This window comes from Lepisma saccharinum, chromosome 14 (genome assembly GCF_977018435.1).
Source record: "Lepisma saccharinum chromosome 14, izLepSacc3.1, whole genome shotgun sequence".
In the NCBI taxonomy this organism is placed as follows: Eukaryota; Metazoa; Arthropoda; class Insecta; order Zygentoma; family Lepismatidae; genus Lepisma; species Lepisma saccharinum.
The window spans coordinates 16,422,918-16,444,129 of record NC_139242.1 but is presented as its reverse complement, the minus strand read 5'-3'; the positions used below and the strand labels follow the sequence as shown (position 1 = coordinate 16,444,129).

Sequence of the window (21,212 nt, the reverse complement as noted above, 5' to 3'; positions counted from 1 at the left end):
GGGGGCAAGGACAGTTTAATTTCCCTTGATACATGAGGTTAGCGTGGTGCAAAAGTTTCAAAAAGTCGGGGGGAGGGTCAACTGCACTTTCTCGGCCCCGCCCCTAATTACCGCCACTGCTGACACCTGTAAAGGAGTACGAACCAAGTTTCGCAAAAAGTGCCATCGTAAATATTTTGGAACTTTGTATGACTGGTGGTTGTTCTACATTATACTTTTGGGGGGGGGGGGGGTGCTCCCCTATGGCACAGTGGTAGTGTCGTCGCCTTGTAATCAAGGGGTACCGGGTTCGATACGCGGTGGAGGCACATGGTGGTTCGGATCCCACTTGAAACTATAGTCTAGTCCCGATTAGCCTTATTGTGCATAAATTGACCAAATAAATGAATCAATCAACCAAACAGATTTTCTCTCTGGTGTAATTTTGCCAATTCAATATCCGAATTAGTTGCTCAAGATCCTCCCCCCTGAACACTAAGACACGATGGTCCATAAAATGGAACATGAAATCAGAATTTGCATTATAAAGGGTTTTTGAATATTGTCATCTCTTTCAATAAATTGTCATTCGCTCATGTTGTTGTAACACCAGTTAGCCTTGTTTCCATGATATGAAAAACTCAATATGCTGACCAATGCAGAAATTTATTTTATTTTAAAACATAAACTAAACGTAACGTTTCAACCTTCTAGCAAGGTTTTCTTCAGACTCTGTACCCAGTACAAAAAAAAAATATGTTGTTGCTCGTTATCTAGTTCTACAGACCGCATTGATAATAATACGATGCAAAATATAATTATTGTTAGCTTGTATGGGTGCAAATAGCAGGCAATGCTACTGACACATTCCAACAAACGAACAATGTAAAAATGAAACCGAGAGGAGATTTACGATTTCAAGACCAGAAAAGTGACATAAAATAAACAAGACACACAAACCAATTTGAAGACCTTCGAAACAAATTTGGAAAATGTGTGTTAGTTGGTTTGACATAATAATGAAACTAATTTGAGAAGTTACAAAAATCTTAGGTACAGTGGCGTAGCAACATATCGCGAGGCCCTGGGCGAGATTAGAATGCAAGGCTCCATCCATTCTTTAAGTTTGAAATATCAATGTGAATCGATATACAGTCATCAAGGAAATGTCAGAAAATTATTATATTTATATAATAGCCTATAATAATAATTAATTTCTGACGAAAATTATATTTAATAGTACTTGACAGAGAAATTTACAATTGGCAGAGCTACATTAACACGCTTCTGGAATTTTCATTAACCAAGGCAGTAGTAATAGTACGTTTTTTAAGATGTTCTTTAGACAGTAAGACAACTGAAATATCCTTAAATAAGAACCTTTAAATATAACCTATATATTATTTAATGAGTCGTTCTTTGTTTCCTCATTTCAAAATTTGTAGGATGTAAATGTCACAAATCATGGCTTAAGTAGGAAATATCGAAGGGTGCACATAAAATGTCTGTGCTTGATAGAGCGGGGGGAAGGGGCTGCGCTAAACCACAATCCTGTCTAGGGGACCAAAGGTCTTCAAGGTCTTCGACAGTATCGGTTTCAACATCAACAAATCTTAAAACGATAGTCATTTGCACCATAAGTGTGAAATCTTTGGTGTAATCAATTGATACAGCTAATTTGACTTTTTTAATTAGCAATTTTGCCTTTGTTGCACATTAATTGTACCAGTTTACTTTGAATTTTAGGGCTTAGATGATAATAATAATTGTGAATCTCATTTTGTTGTTACGTCTTAATGTTCTTGTAATATTAAATATTTGACGCAGTGGCGTAACAAAATCGTAAAGTATGCGTCCACAAGAAACAAATTTGGGTCCCTCAAGTACAGTCAGATTCTTCCAGGAAATGTATGTAATTACTTAGAATGGCTGGTTGTGGCTACACTTACATTAATAATTATACAAATCGATGCTCTATCTCAGAATTTTCATATATTACAACATATCTTTCTTTGATATTTATGTATTCAAAAGAAGAAAATACAAATACTTACTTATCCCCTTCCCTGCCCCTCTTAACAGCTGGGTGGATAAAAATAATGTTTTTTTTATTATTTTAAATTTTTTTATTAAAATCGATCTTTTCTTTGGCATCGTACACATAGACATATTTTTTTTTTAAATAGAAAGGCTTTTTCCGATGAACGGCCCTGTAAAATATTTGAACAGTTTGATTAAAGCAAGTAACAAATTACATGTAAATATGCATTTCTCTGTTTCTGGAACTGAACATAATGAAACTAATATGAAAATGTTTGTTAAGTGTGTTAATGAAACTATTATAATTTCAGTAACGTTTCTTACAGTGCAAATATAAATTCTGGATGTACTTTATAATTTTAACTTAAAATAATATTTACAGTCTTTGTAGCTGAATTTTGAGGTTTTAATGATAGTTAGCCAAATATCAGATGCCATATTTATTTACAGTTTAATGAAAATGACACTATTTACGGTTTAACATGATTAGTATTTTGTATATTATTCTATTTAACAAATGTGCTATTTTTGCTGATAAAAATTATTGAATTTTAAATCAAGGGAAATTTAGGTGGGTTTTTTTTTTCAGATGACATATTACATTTATTTTCGTATGAGCTTCACCCCATCAGGACATATATTTTGTTTCCTTTATTTCCTTTCTTAGAGCATAATAAACACCATTAAATGAATACGAGATTAATATACTTTCACAAAAAGTGATTCTGATATCTACAAATTTTTTGTGTACATTATTCTGTAATTTTATTTAAAGTTATTTCAATGAGTGATTTTTTAAAATAGAATTCCCCAATTTAAATTTTGATTTAAATCAAACCACCTTACTTAACAGAAAGCTGGCTTCTGGGCAGCGAATGACACTTTTACATTAGATCTTGCCCTTTCTCGTTCAAGAGTGAGATTACTGAGTCCGGTAAATTTGGGCTGAATCATACCATTCGACACTACCTTCCAGAAGTTTTTTCTAAGTTTTAATTTTGAGAAAGATAGTTCTTTTTTCGTGGTTGTTACTTGAAGAGTAGAAAACAAACAGAAAGTGGTACAGGATACAGAGAACACTGGAAGCTAGTGTAGAGCTATCAAGGAGTAGAAACTTTGCCAAAGCACTTGATTTCAGATTTAAGCACATTCCTGAAACGTAAAACTTTATCAGGATATTCTGAAGATAAATCATCTTCGTGCCCGTTACAGAGGGCAATAGCTGCATCTGAAGTTGTAGGAACGAAGGAAGAACTGCTAATAGTATATATACACCCTTCTTCAGTTTAAAACACCGGAAGCATTTAAATGCCCCATACTTTGCTCCGTGGCAGTTTGAGGTGCTTTATCATTAACATATTAAAATCGTGTAGGCTATGCAAGGTCACGAGACAGAAGAAAAGCCAAGAGAAAGCGCTTTCTATTCAAGAAAATAATAATTCGATAAAATTGTCCAAGCAATTTTTGCGTTAATGTTTCACATGATAAATGAGAATTGTTTTGACTTTTTGGGGCCCCTTAGGCTTAGAGCTCCCGCCCGCCTCTGATTTGACGTATTCATTCAAATTATAACGTTAAACTAGAATATAAAGCCAGATAAAAAAGTTTTAATTTTATTGCCCACAAAAATTAGCCTTTTCTATCTTTCTCACTTCCATTTATTACGTTTTTCGTATCAACCTCATGGGAGGCGAGGCCCCTACATGCACGAGGCCCAGGGTGGTCGCCCACTTCACCCACCCCTTGCTACGCCAATGGTTATACAACCTCAAGGCACCTGCACCTAGCATAAATTCAAATATTTCCATGCGTAGTGAAATATAATGGCCGTTGGCAACACTGACAGCAGTGCTCGCGTCTACTTGCAAGAACTACATCGAGTCTCACGGGTCTTCTTAAGACCCGGGTAATAGAAAAGCCTGGCAGGCATCGATGCCTGTGCACAACTGTGACGTGAAGCTCGCTTGCACGATTTCGAACACCTGGGCTTGACGTGCATGTTGCATATTATTGTAGGCGCGCCTCCTCGCAGACGGGTTTTTTCCGGGTCTTGTGCAGGTCTCTACTTGCAACATGGAGAGAAATTCATACTCTTGGTACACCCAGGTTTTTTTTAGTAGCAGTGCCCATTCGGGCGATATTGAAATAAATGCACAATTGGTGCATAACTGTACCTCCTCCCCTTAACCTGGCTGGTAAGCTGAGAACACTTGTTCGAATCACGTCACCAGGAAAGCTACAATTCCTATTAATTTTTAGTGTTTACATTGTCGATGTCGAGTTATAGTCTACGACATATCACTGTCCCCTCTCACACAGTCAATTCTAGCTGATGCTTGTTTCATTCCCTTATTTCTTTGTATTAATTCATATCAAATTTATACCTTTTGTGCTTATATATGCATTTTGCTCATATTTGTTTTTGCTAAGGGGGGAAGGGGAGGAGGTATTCTTACATTTAGCAGTTGCACACTTAGTAGTTTCTTCAACCATTCTGATTCTAAATTTTAAGACCTAATTTCAGAAAAAAATAATTGTTACAACTTGATCATGTGCCATAGTTAGAGGCACATATTTTTGGTAAATAAAAAAGCAAAATTTCAGTACAAAAACAGAGTCAATTTCGGCTTCAAAAGCGGTAAATAAAATGAAATATCGGTGTTATAGCGGTGAAAAATTGGATGAAAAGTGGTACATAAAAAGACATTTTGGTTTTAAAATTGTGAATATAATCCTAAATTTGATTTAAAAACTACACTTATTCCACAGAATTAACATTTCACTTCTAATAGCACATTTATGTAGTTATAAGAGTATTAAGTTTATTTCTGTGTAAAGGAGTCCATTTTTGCTTCTCCAATATTAACAGCAGAATGAATCAATTTTCCGGGAATTGCATAACTCACAGCATACTTCAGACTTCAGAAAGTGTCGCGTCGGTATATAAATGGTAAATTTCGTGTTTAAGAGTTAATTTCGCTTTTTGCAGTTCATTTCGCATTATTTGTTGACAAAACATGGTCACAAAATGCATCTCACACATTTCAAAAACATGAAAAATTAACACTATAATGTGTTTTTTCAAATTTCGTTTTTTCGTCAAAAACGAAATATGCATGCCCCTAGCCATAGTATAAAAGACTAAACTGGTGACCTTCAATGGGTTCCTATAGCGGGTCATTTTCACATTCTATAAAAGACTGTTCTAGTCACAGAGACAGTGGTAGCATAACAAATAATTACATGGGTTCTGCTGTTCAATTTACATTCACTTACTGCACTTTTTTTTTAATTTTTTTTTAATGAAACATCAGCATGGGTAAGTATTGAGGTTAGTCACTGCAACACAACACACAAGTACAGGGTGGCTCAAAAAGTCGCTTAACACTCTCGGTACAAGGACACTGCAGCGCGCAACGTGGAAATGGTGTCGACCAATCGTTATCAGGCCAAGGGGGAACCACACTGCCGCCACCAGCACGGTCGGTGGCCATCTTGAATTCAAATTCAGAATTTTAAATGGGAAGGGGGTGATATGATATATCAAATCAGGCTAGAATTTCGCGAGAAATGCAATGGTGAAGGTTTTTTTTATGTATCTTTAACCAGTAAAAGGTTATGACTGAATTCTTGTACCAATTTGCTCCTTTTCGAGGTGTTAGGAAAATGCCTTAAAATTTGTTTAACGTATCAAGATCAAAGTGAGGTCTAGGGAGAGAAGTTCGCATGCCATTGCACAAGATTTTAATCGGATACATCCAAGAATAGCTGCACATTATGAATGGTTGTCACAAACAATTTACAGTGTGACGCTTCCATTAAATGAAAATTGGATTGATTTGGTGTTTTAAGTCCACTTTATGCACAGTAAGGCTAATTGGGACTGGACCTACAGCTTAAAGTGGAATCCGAACCACTATGTGCCTCCACCGGGTATCGAACCCGGGACCCCTTGATTACAAGGTGAGGACGCTACCACTACGCCATCGGGGAGGCCACCATTAAATGAAAAGTCCTTCACAGTGAAAAGGCTAATGTTTATGTTCATAAGGAAGTTCATAAACAGAATATTGAATGCTTTTTATCTGATAACCCATTTCCGACAGATCAAAGCTGAATGGTTAGTGCTGGTAAGTTAATGGTGTAGCGTGCTGTGTGGAACACGATTGGTTAGTCAATTTTCCATCAACGGAACCTTAAATGCTTAGGGCTACTTGGATTTGTTAAATATCATCCTTGCTTATGGAAGAAGGTACTTTTTAGTTTTTTTCAATAGGGATCAACACCAGAACACTATGGGAACGTTGTGAAGCAGTTTATGTCCAAAGTTAGTTATTGACAAGGGTCGCATATTCTGTTTATGAAATTCCTTATGAACATAAACATTAGCCTTGTCACTGTGAAGGACTTTTAATTCAATGGAAGCATCCCACTGTAAATTGTTCGCGAGAACCATTCATAATGCGCAGCTCTTCGTGGATGTATCCGATTAAAATCGTGTGCAATGGCATGCGAACTTCTCTCCCTAGACATCACTTTGATCTCGATGCATTACCAATGCGCTAAACAAATTTTAAGGCATTTTTCTAACACCTCGAAAAGGAGCAAATTGGTACAAGAATTCAGTCAAAACTTTTTACAGGTTAAAGATATGCCGAAAAAACCTTCCCCATTGCATTTCTCGTGAAATTCTAGCCTGATTTGATATATCATATCACTCCCTTCCCATTTAAAATTCTGAAGTTGAATTCAAGATGGCCACCGAACGTGAGGGTGGCGTCAATGTGGTTCCCCCTTGGCCTGATAACGATTCGTCATCACCATTTCCATGTTGCGCGCTGCAGTGGCCTTGTACTGCTAAATTAAAGCCAGAGTCCACATTCAGCCTGCATGATAAAGACCACTGGTCTAGATCAAAATTGTAATGTGCAAACCAGGGTTGTTAAAGGTGCAGGAATTGTAAATATATTCAATTCCGGTCCGGGAGAGAAAATCTGAAAGCATGAATGGGTTCTGGACTGTAAAGAACCTTTTTATCATTAAAGTATTTGAATTTGTTCCTGTATCCTCTTTCCAAATCAATTTGAATATGGTCCAAGTTTGGAATTGAAATAAAACAATACGCATCTTGGACCAAATTTAAATTGTGAGAAAAAAGGTTCCGGTCCTGTTACAAAACCCAATAGAATTTATGGGTTCCTGGACCATTAACAATCCTGGTGCAAACTTTTTAACATGGCAGACACAAATGTACTGTGCAGAAATTTAAGGGGAAAATTACTGTAAGGTAACTTACAGCTCAACGAGAGGCGAACTAAGCAGAACTCTATGCAGTCCTAAAGGGACTAGACTTTGCTGACCTTCTCACTTTGGAAAGTCCTCATTTTTACTGATTCCACTAGTGTGATCCATAGTCTGGAACTGCTGTCTTCCAGGAATCCTGTGGTGCGGTGCATTCTTTGAAGGCTCATGTCCTCATCTGCCAAAGTTCATGGAGCATCAAGGGTAATAAAGCAGCTGATGCATACTGATGTTCTCGCCCACCTTCAGCCAGCCGGGGGCCTGCAGAATGTTTTTCTTTGCTCCCTTCTTGACATGTGGCAGGAAGGGTGGCATCAGGTAATGAGGAAGAAGCTTTGATTTATCAAACCCACCATTGATGCATGGTATTCCTCACACCATCCCTCCCATCGAGAAGAGGTCATTTTAACTTGATTTCGTGTTGGACGCAATCATTTCACATATTGTCATTTGTTTCAAGGGCTGGACCCTACCCTGTGCCGCTCCTATAACATTATTTTAAGTTTTCTGCGAATCCTTCTCAGATGCGACGATTTTAGTTTCCTCAGCACACTTTTAATCTCCGCCAAAATTTATCATGCATGTTGGGAGATGACAACAATGCTTTAACCAATGGATTTTAGTTGTTGAAAAGTATTGGCCTTTTCCACTGTCAATATGTTTGTTCTCTTTGAATTTTTAACCTTTCTTAAGAGTCTTCTTACACCCCTAATTTTTATAAGAGGGATATTTCCCCACATACATTAAGGAGTGCAAAATGGCTGTACATGCCACACAACTAAACTTTTTTATAAATACACGTAAACAAGTTCATTAAATTAGGCACACACAGATGTATTACGTAGAAGTTTCAGTGAAAAATGCAGGCTCGCCCAGGACTCAAACCTGGGTCTATGGTATAATGTGCCATTTCTCTACCACTGAGCTACCGAGCAGGCCTGGCTTCACCTGATTTTTTGCTGCCGCTGTTTTACCTGAACAGCAACAATAGTGCATGCAGTCACTTTAGACGATTTTTTTCGAAATAAAGGAACTAATTCATGAACTGAAATTTGGCATGTAGCATTTTTATAGCATTAGTAACAACATACCAGAAGTCCCCGGCGATCACCCGTATGTTAAGGTTAGCCATATTGAAAAATGGCGGACAATGAAAGTTTTCACAAAATAAGGGAACTATAAATCATAACAAGCTGAAATTTGGTGTATAGCAAATATTATACCCAGTTTACCTTGCTGAAGAAGTAATATTCGTGAATATTTATTATTATTTTGTCATTTATTTCCATTGAATTTTTTAATTGTTTTTTGTTCTCCAATATTTCATTGAATTTAAATTATTTAAGCAAGCTTCTTTATACCATTAATAACAACATACCAATATTGAGAAGGATACATCATGACTCTTTTTACGCACATTTTTGGGACAACCGAAAAGTGAAACAGTGTTGGGAAAATGGTTTAATCATCAGTGTGACCACAGCCAACGATATTGTGGCTAAGTAAACACAAATGGTGCTCATGCAGAAACATTTGCCAACAAAAGGGGCCTGTTTGAGGTTACCAGGGAAAGTGTCGCCTTAGGTGCTTCATGGAATTCTGCAAATTGCAGTCCAGGAGAATCCACCAGCCCAACGTGACATGGCTCAGAGGTTCAATGTGGTGCAGTCCACTCTCAGCAATGTTATTCATCGCCGTCTTGGCCTGCGGTGCATATGTAAGGGCTGGGCTTTCAACCTCCTCCTGCGGCACATTCAGAATACAAGAGCAACTGCCGCAAACTGTACGAAAGACACTTGGCAGGGTCTAACTGGAAGACAGTTGTCACATATTGGATGAGGCCTACATTTATCTCACTTGTAATGGTAACCGTGACACCTCTGGCAAGGGACATAACGAGATTTACTGTCAGTGCCGACAAAGTTTCCTGCAGGGAATCATGATTGTCGCCAGATACGGTTACGAGGGGAAGTTGGAGATATGTAAGGTGGAGAAAAACATAAAGGTGAATGCTGCCTACTTCCAGGAATCCATTATGGCCCCAATTTATCGGACAGACATCCCTAGTTTGTACGGAGCCAACAAGAATCAGGTGCTGATCCATATGGACAAAGCGTCCAGCCACACTGCTAGATCATTCCTCCGGTTTTATCAGAACATGGAGCAGGAAACAGGAATCCGTGTTATTCCCTTTCATGACATTCCTGTCAAAAGCCCTAATGCCAGTCGAATGGATTTGTGTGCATTTGGACTGCTAAAACAACGTCTACAATATCGCCACCCCCGCACTGGCTATGGAAAGCCTGTAAGGAGGAATGGGATGGAATTCCTATGCATGTGCTCCAACTTAGTTGCAGTGAAAATTGTGATGTCGGGCGATAGTCCTAGTGGCAGCATGGCTTTTCATAGGGTAAATACACTTGGCATATCGGTCGGATATAACCGGATCAACATCTGTATATCAGTTGAATCACAAAAAAATGAAAAAGATAGAAAATAAAGAACAACAATTTAATACAAAATATATTCCTTTCACGACCACTAAGTTACTAAAATTTTGTAAATATATTCACATAGAAATAGAAATGTCAAGGAAATACAATGTTTGATTAAATGTTTTACAAAGATACAATCTAGCAGGTTCTTTAATTGTATATATTCTTGTACTTTCAATAATTATTCTCACCAACACTGTTTACATCCACAGAATCATCAGGCATTAAATGTGAAAACTGTGATTGTCATATAAAATACATGATACATGTTAGTACGAAATCTTGATGTACTAATAGACAAGTGAGTCCCTGTTGATGTAATAACTTTAAAAACCAAGACAGTGGACAAAACTCCCAAATTATTACTACAATACAAGAAATTAAAAGTTTCATTTTTTTTACTCTGCAATCTTCAAAGCTACTACGTTTGGACAATTCACAGTGACCTTGACGAGTAAAACAATATTGTTTTCATCTCAGATAACAAATACACACTGGGAGATTGGTAGGTTAAAAAAAAGTCTTGAAGTTGTTATTAACAATCTGACAACATGTGGCTACACAGCTGATAAAAATAATTCATGATAAACAAAGCCTTCTCTATAATAATTCCTATATGATTCATATTTGCTAATACACACACACACACACACATTTTCCTATTAAAATCTTGTATAAACACATACATATAATTTATTGAGCTGCACAATTATTTCCGTCTTGATGACCTACAGCTTCTTGCTGATGCGGGAGTCACCATTCTTGATGACCTTGTACTTCTCACCGAAGCAGGAGTTTCAACACTTCCTTTCCCAGATGCCAACCTGTTTTTTCTATTGGAAGAAGGTGGTGCTGGAGTTCCAAGTTTACTTCTGTCTCCTCTTCTTAGTTTCTTCTTTACAGGAGATGTCGCTGGCTCCGAACTCTCAGTGTCTTTCTTGTCTAAAGAAAAGTAGAGAAAGATTCTTTTTAAGCAAAAATGCTGATTCAGGATATGCAAAATGCACATTAACACTGAGAGAGAAATGTGAACGGAACTACTAATTACCAGCTTAAACACAATCTAAGAATATTCTTACAAATATGGCCGACAGTGCTGCCGACTTGCAGCCTTGAGTAGTACGCTCTAAAACAAGGTTCTCATGAAGAGAACAAATTGTGTTCATCAAAATTCAAGTTGAACGTGGAAGAAATGCTGTTAAGTGTCACAGAGAACTTGTGCAAGCTTGTGGTGATGAGACACTTCCAACAGTGTTCACCATACTGATTTGCCAAAGATTCCACAAAGCACCCAGCAACTTCAAGGCGATGCTTCTTGTTGCCTGACAAAGTCACCAGACGAGTGGCGAAATCGACCGCTGAAAAATGAATAGTAAGTGTATCAGAGTTAATTATGACTATGAGGTCATTCTCCATTGTCACGCAGTACTGAAGGGAGTTACCGTGAACAGTTAGTATTACATCAACTTCTAGGAGAATCACCTTCAATCAGTTATTCGTCAGAAACAAACAACATTTCTGGCGAGACATCCGATTGTGCTGCACCACAACTCAAGGTGCGATGTTGGAATTTTAGTGTGGTAACTGCTCAAGTGGTGGGATTGGAAAGTGCTAGAGCATCCCCTGTATAGTCAGGACATGACATGAATTCTTGAGACAAAAAATTGTTTCGGAAGCTAAAAGATCCTGTACGGGGACGTTGCTTCAAGACCATCAATGGCATAGTGCAGGCCTTAGGGATCCCTCAATGATATATGGAAAACGACTGCACTGACAATGTGAGAAAAGTGCCAGAAATGCGACAACATGTGCTATACTCAGCCGGAGACTATTAAGAAGGAATGCAGTAACTTTGTCCTCCATAATAATATAAGTAGATAGAAATGAGCATGTAATCACTTTTCTTAAATGATCCTCATATATTTACCTACATAATTCATGGAGAAGTACTACCTCAAATTGGTCATTGAATTAAATGTTTCAGGAAATCTTGGTTCCAGCAGTTTGGGAGCTTTACTTTTGAGTACTGCATATTTACAAAGTGGAAAGAACATAAAATTGTTGAAAAAATCACCATACAACATGAATAAAGATTCAATCTTTATTATACATATATGCAGAAAGTGAAACCAACCTTTATACATATGTTTTTCAAGGATAGGAAAAAAAATTAACATTTGTTTATATTTTTCTTATTTTATGTAGCTTTGGCATAACAAATGCCAAGCCAGCATGCACAGGCTGGGACTTATAATCAAGGTTCCACTGCACTGGATCTTTCCTCTTCTCACCACATATCCTGATACAGTGGAACCTACATTTTACGTTTTTCAGGGGACCACGCTGAAAAAACTTAAAATGCGGGAAAATGTAAAACCGAGGAACGTAAAATTGGGCTTTTTACTTACCCGACTGAGAGCTGTTGTCTGCAGATGCAATACTGAGCAATCTATTTCCTGCCTCCCTCCTGGCGTTTCTTGGTGTTTCATTTGGGATATTTTCTGGAATGAAAACAAATTAAGAACTTGCAGATAAATTTATGTAGAAATACTGTTAAAACACACAAAAAAAGTAACAAAACAATTTAGTGCACAACAGGTTTAAACAAAATTAAAAATAATTAACCTTTTGAGTCCCAAGGCCATTTTCACTGGTAAGCCTCTCGGTTCAGAGCCGATTTTGAGCAAAATGCAGTGTATCAATTAAATGAGTGTAGATCGGAGACTAATTGCCCTAGAGAGCTGAGTGATATACCGTTGTACGCGGAATGAACCAGAGATTCAGACTATATGAAATTTATGCAAATTCGGCATATATGTGGTGGGGGAGGGGCTAACTCTCAAAATTCCAAAATTTCGGAAAAAAAAATTTGGTTCCCCCACCCTCCCCTCAAGAAAAAAGTACATGACAGTGTCGACATGCACATGGAAATGATCGCTGACATGTAAGGAACACAAAAATATTTGCATTATTATCATATGACCAATGTAACTTGAGTTGTACCCCCAAAAGGAATGGTCGGCACGCCACTGATTCAAGCTTCAAAATGCAGCAGTACCTTGAAATGACTTTAGCTCAGAGATATGAACGATATACCGTTGTACGCATAATGAATCACAGAATCAGACAATATATAATTTATGCACATTCGGCGTATATATGGAGGGGGAAATCCCCTGAAAATACTTTTTTTTAAAAAAATGGTGTTTCTTAAAGCATTTAATTTATTAATTAATGCAAGAATGGATAAAAAGTAATTAATTCTTACTGCCAATTTTAAAATTGGCTAGGAATAGTGCAAAAAATTTATAGTGGCACGTTTATTCTGATTTAATGATACAGAAAACACACAAACATTAAAAACACATAGTGTACTCGTTATTAAAAAAAAATGTAATAGAAATTTCAATAAGTGAACCCGAAACATTAAAAGAAAAAAAATAGAACTGAATTGTTGCCATGGCAACTGGTCAACCTGTATTTTTCTACGCCTGGTATACAATATTAATTGCATATTTATTAATTCCACATGCAATATGGAGGCATTGTATGAATGGAAAGGAAAACTTTTGAGATGATTCTTCAAGATTTTGATAAATAATATTTATACACAGAAAACTACTATGATGACATGCATCAAGGCTATAATTTGGTTGATACTGAAATTTTCACATTAAGTGCTTTCACTATCATCCCTAGTTATCTCAGACAGGTGAACTTTCCATGATATATTTTTATTGCCTTCAATAACATCGTTAACATTTCTTTGAAGTGAAATTAATGTCTGGGGAACCCAGGGAAGGATTAGCTGGAGCATGGAGCTGACCATATCACCTCCACAAATCGGCTAGTTTTGAAGTTAATGAGATCAGCATCATACTCCAGCTGGATTTAGTATCCAGGTGCTCATTGATTGAGTCTGAGTGAACCCAAGAGCAGCTTCATGCAGGAGCACTGATGGAAAAATTACCACTTAAAATCACCCACACAGGAAATTGAACACAGACTTCAGTCAGGCACCGAAAAAACAACTTACACGAGGGGAATGCCAAAAGTTTTTAGCTCTACCCACAAAAATCATCCAACTGAAACCAGACATTTACACAATTTCAAAGTACTCTCCATGGACACGAATACACTTTTGCATCCTTTGAAACCACTTAGAAAATTGTTCAATCCACACACTTTCGGCAATGTTGTTCACAGCCTCCAAATAAGCAGCAATGACGTCATCATCAGATGAAAAGTGACGTCCACACAACTGTTCCTTCACTTTGGGGAACACAAAGAAATCGCACAAGGCCAGGTCCAGCAAATAGGGTAGATGTGGCAACACTCTGACTCCTTCGCGGCTCAAAAAGTCTACGGTTCTTGAAGCACTGTGGGAACTTGCATTGTCATGATGCAGCAGCAGAGGACCAAGTTTTGATCTTGGGTGTTGGGCCTCCCATTTTGTGATTACATTGGGAAGGCAAACTGTTGAGTACCACTCAGAATTCACTGTGCGCTGATTTTCAAGTGCAACTATCGCAACATGTCTCTTCCGTGAGAAAAAAGATGCCACAATTTTCTTTCCAACACTTAGAGCTCTCTTCACTTTTGCTAGGGGTTCCTCATTCTCGAAGCACCACACCTGCGACTGCTGCTTTGTAAGTGGATCGTAATGGTAAATCCACGTTTTGTCACCCATGACGATGTTGCAAACATCATGACTTGCACCTTGGTTGAATTTCTCCAACATAAATTCACACCACTCCACCCTCCCCTGCTTTTTCCATTTCCATGAGTGAATGTGGGACCCAGCGAGAACACCTTTTCCTGAGACCCAAGTGTTCATGGAAAATTGTCTGTGCTGCTGTTGCCCCAATGTTAAGAGTCGTTTCTATCACCCCCCCCCCAAAAAAAAAAAACATGGGGATCATCTTTCACCATTTGCCTCACAGCTTTGATGTTTTCGGGTGTCACTGCAGTGTTAGGCCGTCCGGTACGAGGTTCATTTTCAAGTGACACACGGCCCCTTTTAAATTCTCGAAACCAATTTCCAACACTGGCTCGTGAAGGGGCAGATTCCCCTAAAGTATTCACTAAACTTTCAATGCACTGCTCGGCAGTTAAGCCTTTCTTTTTAATCAAACAAAATCATGGCACGAAAGTCACGTCTTGACAGCTCCATGACTAACAACAACAATGGACGATGCATGCTGCTTTATCGCTCTTACCTCTCAACCCACTATCGCTCACTCACTCTAGCCATTGTTTGCTCAAGGTCAATAAACATCAGGCTGTCAAATGCAACACATGCACAGTTGCTGCGATGTTACATTATTGCGCTGCTAAAAACTTTCGGCATGCTCCTCGTAAACAACTCCCCCCACACAAACATCTAATGTCATTTTTCACGTAAAAAGTAACACAAAAATATTTCCTATTATGCGATTAGTTTTATAATTAGCATTATATGTTGCACTTAAAGAAAACAAATACACGAAAAAAAAAAACAATGATGGCAGCTCTGCAAAAGTGTAAATCATTGAATTTTTCAAAGTGAGCATTGCAGCTGTGAGGTTTTTGATTGATTTGCTTCGTATTCGCTTTTCTCCCACTTTTGGATAATTGCAAAGATGAGGATGAATGATGAAATTGATGAAGGGGCACTTGCAAAGAACATACATGCCCAGGCTGGGATTTGAACCTGCACAGTAGCAGCTAACCACTCTGCCACAGAGGCTGGAGAGGCTGTAAGGACACCTAAACCAATGGCGACTGGTAGTCTAAGCCGTGCATCAGGCTAAGTTTGTAGCAGGTTTTATGCATCAATCCGCGCGAGAACTGAACTCAAAATCTTCCGTGCCAGTCTTGCCTCAACTGCCAAGCTGCTTACATCGCAGACACTGAGAAAATCCACAGTATTGCCAACCGCACAACACATCAAAACCCGAATGCATGTCAAGCGGAATGTATTTTTGTTTCTTTCTGTCTCCTGAAACATAACATTTTAGAAGTACTTTCGGCGCATAAATTATTTTAAAAATGTGTCATTACTGAATATAAATGCGAAATATCTTCAAAACATGAGACCATGTGCATGGACGTCCGCAGGATTTTTTCGGGGAGGGGCAAGGAAGGTATTTTTTCCAGGGGGGGGGGCAAACAAGTCACATTTTTCCCCAAAAGAGTGTAGTTCCCTAAAACAAACATTGCTTAAATTTGAATTTATGGTTAATGCAATAATTAACACATATGATTGTAGCTAAAATGAAATTATATGTGTGAAATACATAAGTTCATTTTCCAGGGGGGGCCATGGCCCCCCTTGCCCCTCCTTCCAGACACCCATGAGCATGTGTGTATATTTCAAGCCCGCAAAAATTAAAATAAACAAAGATATAAGTAAACAACGATAAGCCCTCATGGATTTAATGACAAATTAATGTTTTTGGTTTATAAAAAAATACATTTATGAAAAACTTGGTTACTGCAAGACACACACACTTCAAGTTATACCAGCAAAAATAAGCATGATTTGTTATTGGTGATATATACAATCAGGTGCATTATCTGCTGCTATTACTCTGGTTTCAATTTATGAATCACTTCATTAACCAGGATTCAAATCTTGGTCTGTCCATTTCTTGCGAATCATCCTTCCCTTTCTTTGCACGGAACAGTAAATATACGCTTTCAACAAAGACTTCATTGCCGCCAGTGGGCGAAACAATAAGCCTCCCCCTTCCCCTCTCTCGTCGGTTTCTTCAGCCCCTGGTGGTGGTTTTGCACGAAGGTATATAAAAAAAAATCAATGTATGCCCCGCCCCTCCCCTGACCAAGTTAAAGCACGTCTGGTCTAAATAATAAACATGTTTCTTCTCACAGGTATATCTTTTAATACTGCGGACATTCTTTTGTCATCAAACAACAAACAATCATTTCCTCTTCCTAAACTCAAACCGCAAATCATTCAACACCTGGGATACAGTTCATGCGCACATTGACGGCAAATCACCTCATGCCCTGTTTTACTTTGATCTTGTTTCCGTAAGGAGGATTATGCATTTTAAACAACTTGCTTGATATGAAGAGCTTTTGCATTCAGATGAAGCCCACAATAACACTCGCTGAACAGGAGACCTTGATTCAGCCATTCTACCGCTGTATAGCACGATTATTAATCACAATAAACATAGCGTTAAAATAGTGGGATGTGCAACACTGGTATCACGGATTCCACGCACTCTGCAACGTACTCAGTCTTGCCCGACTTGCACTTGGGTTTCAGCGATTCCTCAGCACAATACAAACTCCAGTTGGCGAATCTGCAGATCAAAGTTTGTCTGCACAGTGATTGCAACCAATCAAGTCCACACCTGCTAATGGATGTATTATTTTGTCTGTATTTTACAAATTAAATATCTGTTTTCTTGCAAGTATGCAGTTATGTCAGAATAGAACCCGTCTCAGTGGAACTATATTCTGCGTGTGCGTTTGGATCTACATATGCAAAAACCTGATGCAAAGTTAACCTGACGCTTGGATTAGGTCTATGGATGTGCACCTCAGCCTCGCATTCAGAAGAAGTGTTGTTACCCTCACCCCATTTCTCTCACCCGTTTCTGATAATTGTATCGGCAATCCAAGTTTTGATGCACCTTTCACTAATGAGACACTAGCAGTTATATTTCATGAAAAATTATAAATATAAATACATCAGTGATTTATTTAATAAATGACGAGAGAAGATGTGTTGTTTGGTCTCTCTCGTGACCTGTAGAAAATTCAGCATTCGACGATGACCTGAAAAAATCACTCACAACAACTGTACCGATAAACTGCTATGGCTTGTAAGGGATAATATTATTGCCAGTATTCTGTGTAATTATCATATTTTCATAATGGATATTATCTTTCTTCAATACAAATATGTTGCATGAGAAACCCACGTATAATGCCATAAACATTTCAACATACATTTCAGTTAATTACCATTTTTAACGTATTTTATTAAATTTAGTCATTGTCATGAGGATCCTCGAAACCCTAATCAAATGCAACTAGTTCTTTGCAAAACTTACCTCAAGTCAGTGACATATACGTAGTACAAGTTACAGATTCTCATACGCACTGAATAATGAATTGGATTGACTGTTCTATGACAAAAATACAAGATTAAACTCTGATTATTTAAAATTTTCTTTGAACTTCCAAATACAAGTGTGTGTGTCTAAATGACACCAATTCTTACGACATTATGAATGGGATTAATTCAAATTGCAGACATTTTTAAAAGTATTTTTCCAGCACCTGTATCACTGTATTCCACTCATAGCATTTGGCCTTGCATCGTTGAATACGCTCGTCACTACACGCCACGAATAAGCATATATCAAAGCTCTATTATATTTGCAACCTGTTGATCCCACTCTCAAAAAACGGACTGAAACAATAATCTCTCTCTGCTCTTTTTCCACCATTGACTGCAAAACATCAAACTTCTGTTTCTAAGTTCTTGTTTTACAACATTCTTCCTGCCTCGCAGAAATTTGTCGTCTAATACATTTTTCTTTATACAAAGCAAAGGCAGTTAGCTCATTGTTGCAATGCAACATTTTGTTTACAACTCACCCTCCCCTTCCTACCCCCCCCCCCATTTCTCACTCGGATTTTAATGCTAAGCTCGGAACAGCGTGAGGTGAGAGAGATGTTTCTAAATTTCCCTTTCTAAAAAAAATCCCTCAATTTGCAATGATGTGTGGATTGCTCTTGACCCCGTCACACGGTATGGAATGAAAAGTTTGCAACACTACATGACGAAGAGGGAAGTCAGCACATGCCTGTAAGTACTAGTCTCAATTCTCTGTGCGAAGCGAGTCTGAAAGCCCACTGATCCAAACCATAAGAGCCTTTCTGTTTTCTCTACTCGCTGTTGAAAACAGCATCACGGAGGTGTGCACTTTGCAATTTTGCTCATGTGAACCTCATTTGAAGGAAGTAAATGGAAGGTGATGTGGCCCAGGAACATTTGATATTTTGAAGAAATGACGTCCAATGAATAAATATAATAAAAATTAATTGTATTGCGCATTTATTTGGGTGTGCACATGCGTGTGTGCGAATAGGCAGCAGCTGCTACTGACCTGAACTGATAGTGTACCATGATATGCAACATGCATATACTCTAACGTGCTTATGAGTTAGTTAGTTAGTAATTTGCTTACGTCTAATTATAATTAATACTCTAAATTTTCAATATGAGTACATGATGCTCATCCCATACCCCCCCTTATTATACATTCTTGTACTTTTATTCTGATTTTGTATTGTTACATTGAAAACACAATACAAGTGAGCATTGTAATTTATTTTATTTTAAAAGTACCACTAAATCACATTTGGGCAATTATATACAGGTGTATCCGACAGAAAATGTAACAAGTGAAAAGGGTTGCAGACTCAAAGCTTGACAACTTCTGGTCTAAACAGATATTTTATTAATATTCCAGCAAAAATCAAATGAAAACTTTAAGCAAGGGATATGCATGGTTTCCTGAAACAAAACTTCAAAGGCAAAGAAAAAATGAAAGATATAGTACTTGATACTCAATATGAGCCTGTTGGGCTCATTAAGAATTGATTGAAAAGTTGATTCAGTAACAATCTCATGAATATGTTACGATAATTTAATAACCCGTGATGCAACAGCCTGTGAGGGCCAGGGCCTACCTACTGGCGCCTCTCCCACCTGCCAAGGTGAAAGATCATCCAACCAGTTATGGGGTAATGTGTGGTCAGCACGACGAACCCCGTTATTGTTGTAGGTTTCCATGACCGGGTTATGCTACTCATTTCTAGCTTCCAAACTTCCTCACGATGGTGGGTGGCCACCACTTCCGTACACTGGCTGCAATCTCAGGGGAAGAGATGTTACGCTTCCCTCAGGAGACTCGAAACTGCACACATTCCGTAGACAGAGCCCAAAGCACTACGCACAGCAAGGCCAAGGTGCGGGAATGTTATTATAATTAGGTAAGTTTTTAATGAAGGAAGGATTTTAGTTATATATCATTTTCTTTATATGCAAGCTTTTTTTATAGTTAGGAAAAACATGAAACTGTACATTCTTCTCTTTGCATCTTGATGTATAATAATAAGGAACAATGCTGTTTCAAATATCACAGAAAACATCAGAAAAGATTTATGCAAAACTTTCAAATGCCATGAGAGATAAAACAAAGACTAAATGACAATTTTAATGAATTAAATGATGACTAACAACAACCTTACCCTTTTCATCCTCATCATTTCCGTCAGTCTCTTCCTCGGAATCACTTTCAGATGATGAAGTTAACTTATATCTCTGCGTACGACGAGCAGGCTGCTTTTTACCTAAAATATAAAATTTTAAAATGAAAATTTGTCTCAAAAATACAGTTGAATAAGAAACGTCCTTCGTAATAGAACCTTAAAACAAGAAAGAAACTGAGAATACTAAAATGTAAGTATTTTAAACATAGCAACTCTGACACCAGAGAAAATTTTCTGGACACACTCAGTGCAGGTTTCAAGTGTCCCCCCCCTTTTGAAAAACATTCTTGGGCCATGTCCGAATTGGCAGCTGCTGTTGCGTAGAGCACCGTTCTGCCTGCAGATTCCACCTATCGCCCAAATCTGCGATATAGGTGGAGAAGGAGGGAAGTGATGGAAGGTGCAACAAGTGCACGCTTCAACTCATTGTAGCCCTATGCTCGGCAGCCATATTCCAACTTTCACTTTGCAGAGGTATAGTTTACTGAATAGACGATGTAAAACTCAATGCTACTTGAACATTTTATTGATAACATTTTATGTAGGAAAATTGGAAAAGAAATCACATGCCACATTTTTGATACAAGTAGTAAATAAGTTGAAGTCATTGTGATGTTTGGTTGGCATCTGCCTTCTGCTCCCGTACTGCATGCCTGCACCACAGAGCATAACGGGTGATGTTCGAGTTGACACCTAGCAGGAAAAATGGCAACCGTACTGCAACACGTCATGTAGATTCGGACAACTTGGACAGTACAGGAAAGTGATGGGAAAGAACGATGGAGCACTTCCCAATTTGGACACGGCCTTGGAGTCCAAACACTCCATCATTCCCACAGAAAGATGCAACCATCCAAGGTGAAAAACCTGCCAAATCCTCATCACGTCTCCTAATCTTGATTCCATCTTATCCTCTGCCCAAAGAAACTGTGGTAACTTACCTAGGATAAACAGCCACAGCTCTTACTTCAAGATGAAATAATACTCTCTTCCACCCAAACACTTTGGTTTTACCCACCAAGTTAGCAATCATCCACTGACATCCCTGATATCAGACACACACATACCAGCCATGATTGGCACTTTATCACGCTAGCC

At 38.1% G+C, this 21,212-nt stretch overlaps 1 protein-coding gene across 1 annotated transcript in view; it reads right to left on the bottom strand.

Annotated features, from left to right (window-relative positions):
* Positions 1–9,817: 9,817 nt before the first annotated feature.
* Positions 9,818–21,212, bottom strand: part of Cap-D2 (CAP-D2 condensin subunit) — a 98,420-nt gene continuing 87,025 nt past the window's right edge. Inside the window, exons 26-28 of the mRNA XM_083135185.1 lie at positions 20,094–20,195; positions 12,224–12,316; positions 9,818–10,757 (exon numbers count right to left, since the gene is read on the bottom strand). Coding sequence (XP_082991311.1) covers positions 10,525–10,757; positions 12,224–12,316; positions 20,094–20,195 — 428 coding nt within the window. The 3' untranslated portion in view covers positions 9,818–10,524. The remainder of the gene's footprint in view (positions 10,758–12,223; positions 12,317–20,093; positions 20,196–21,212) is intronic.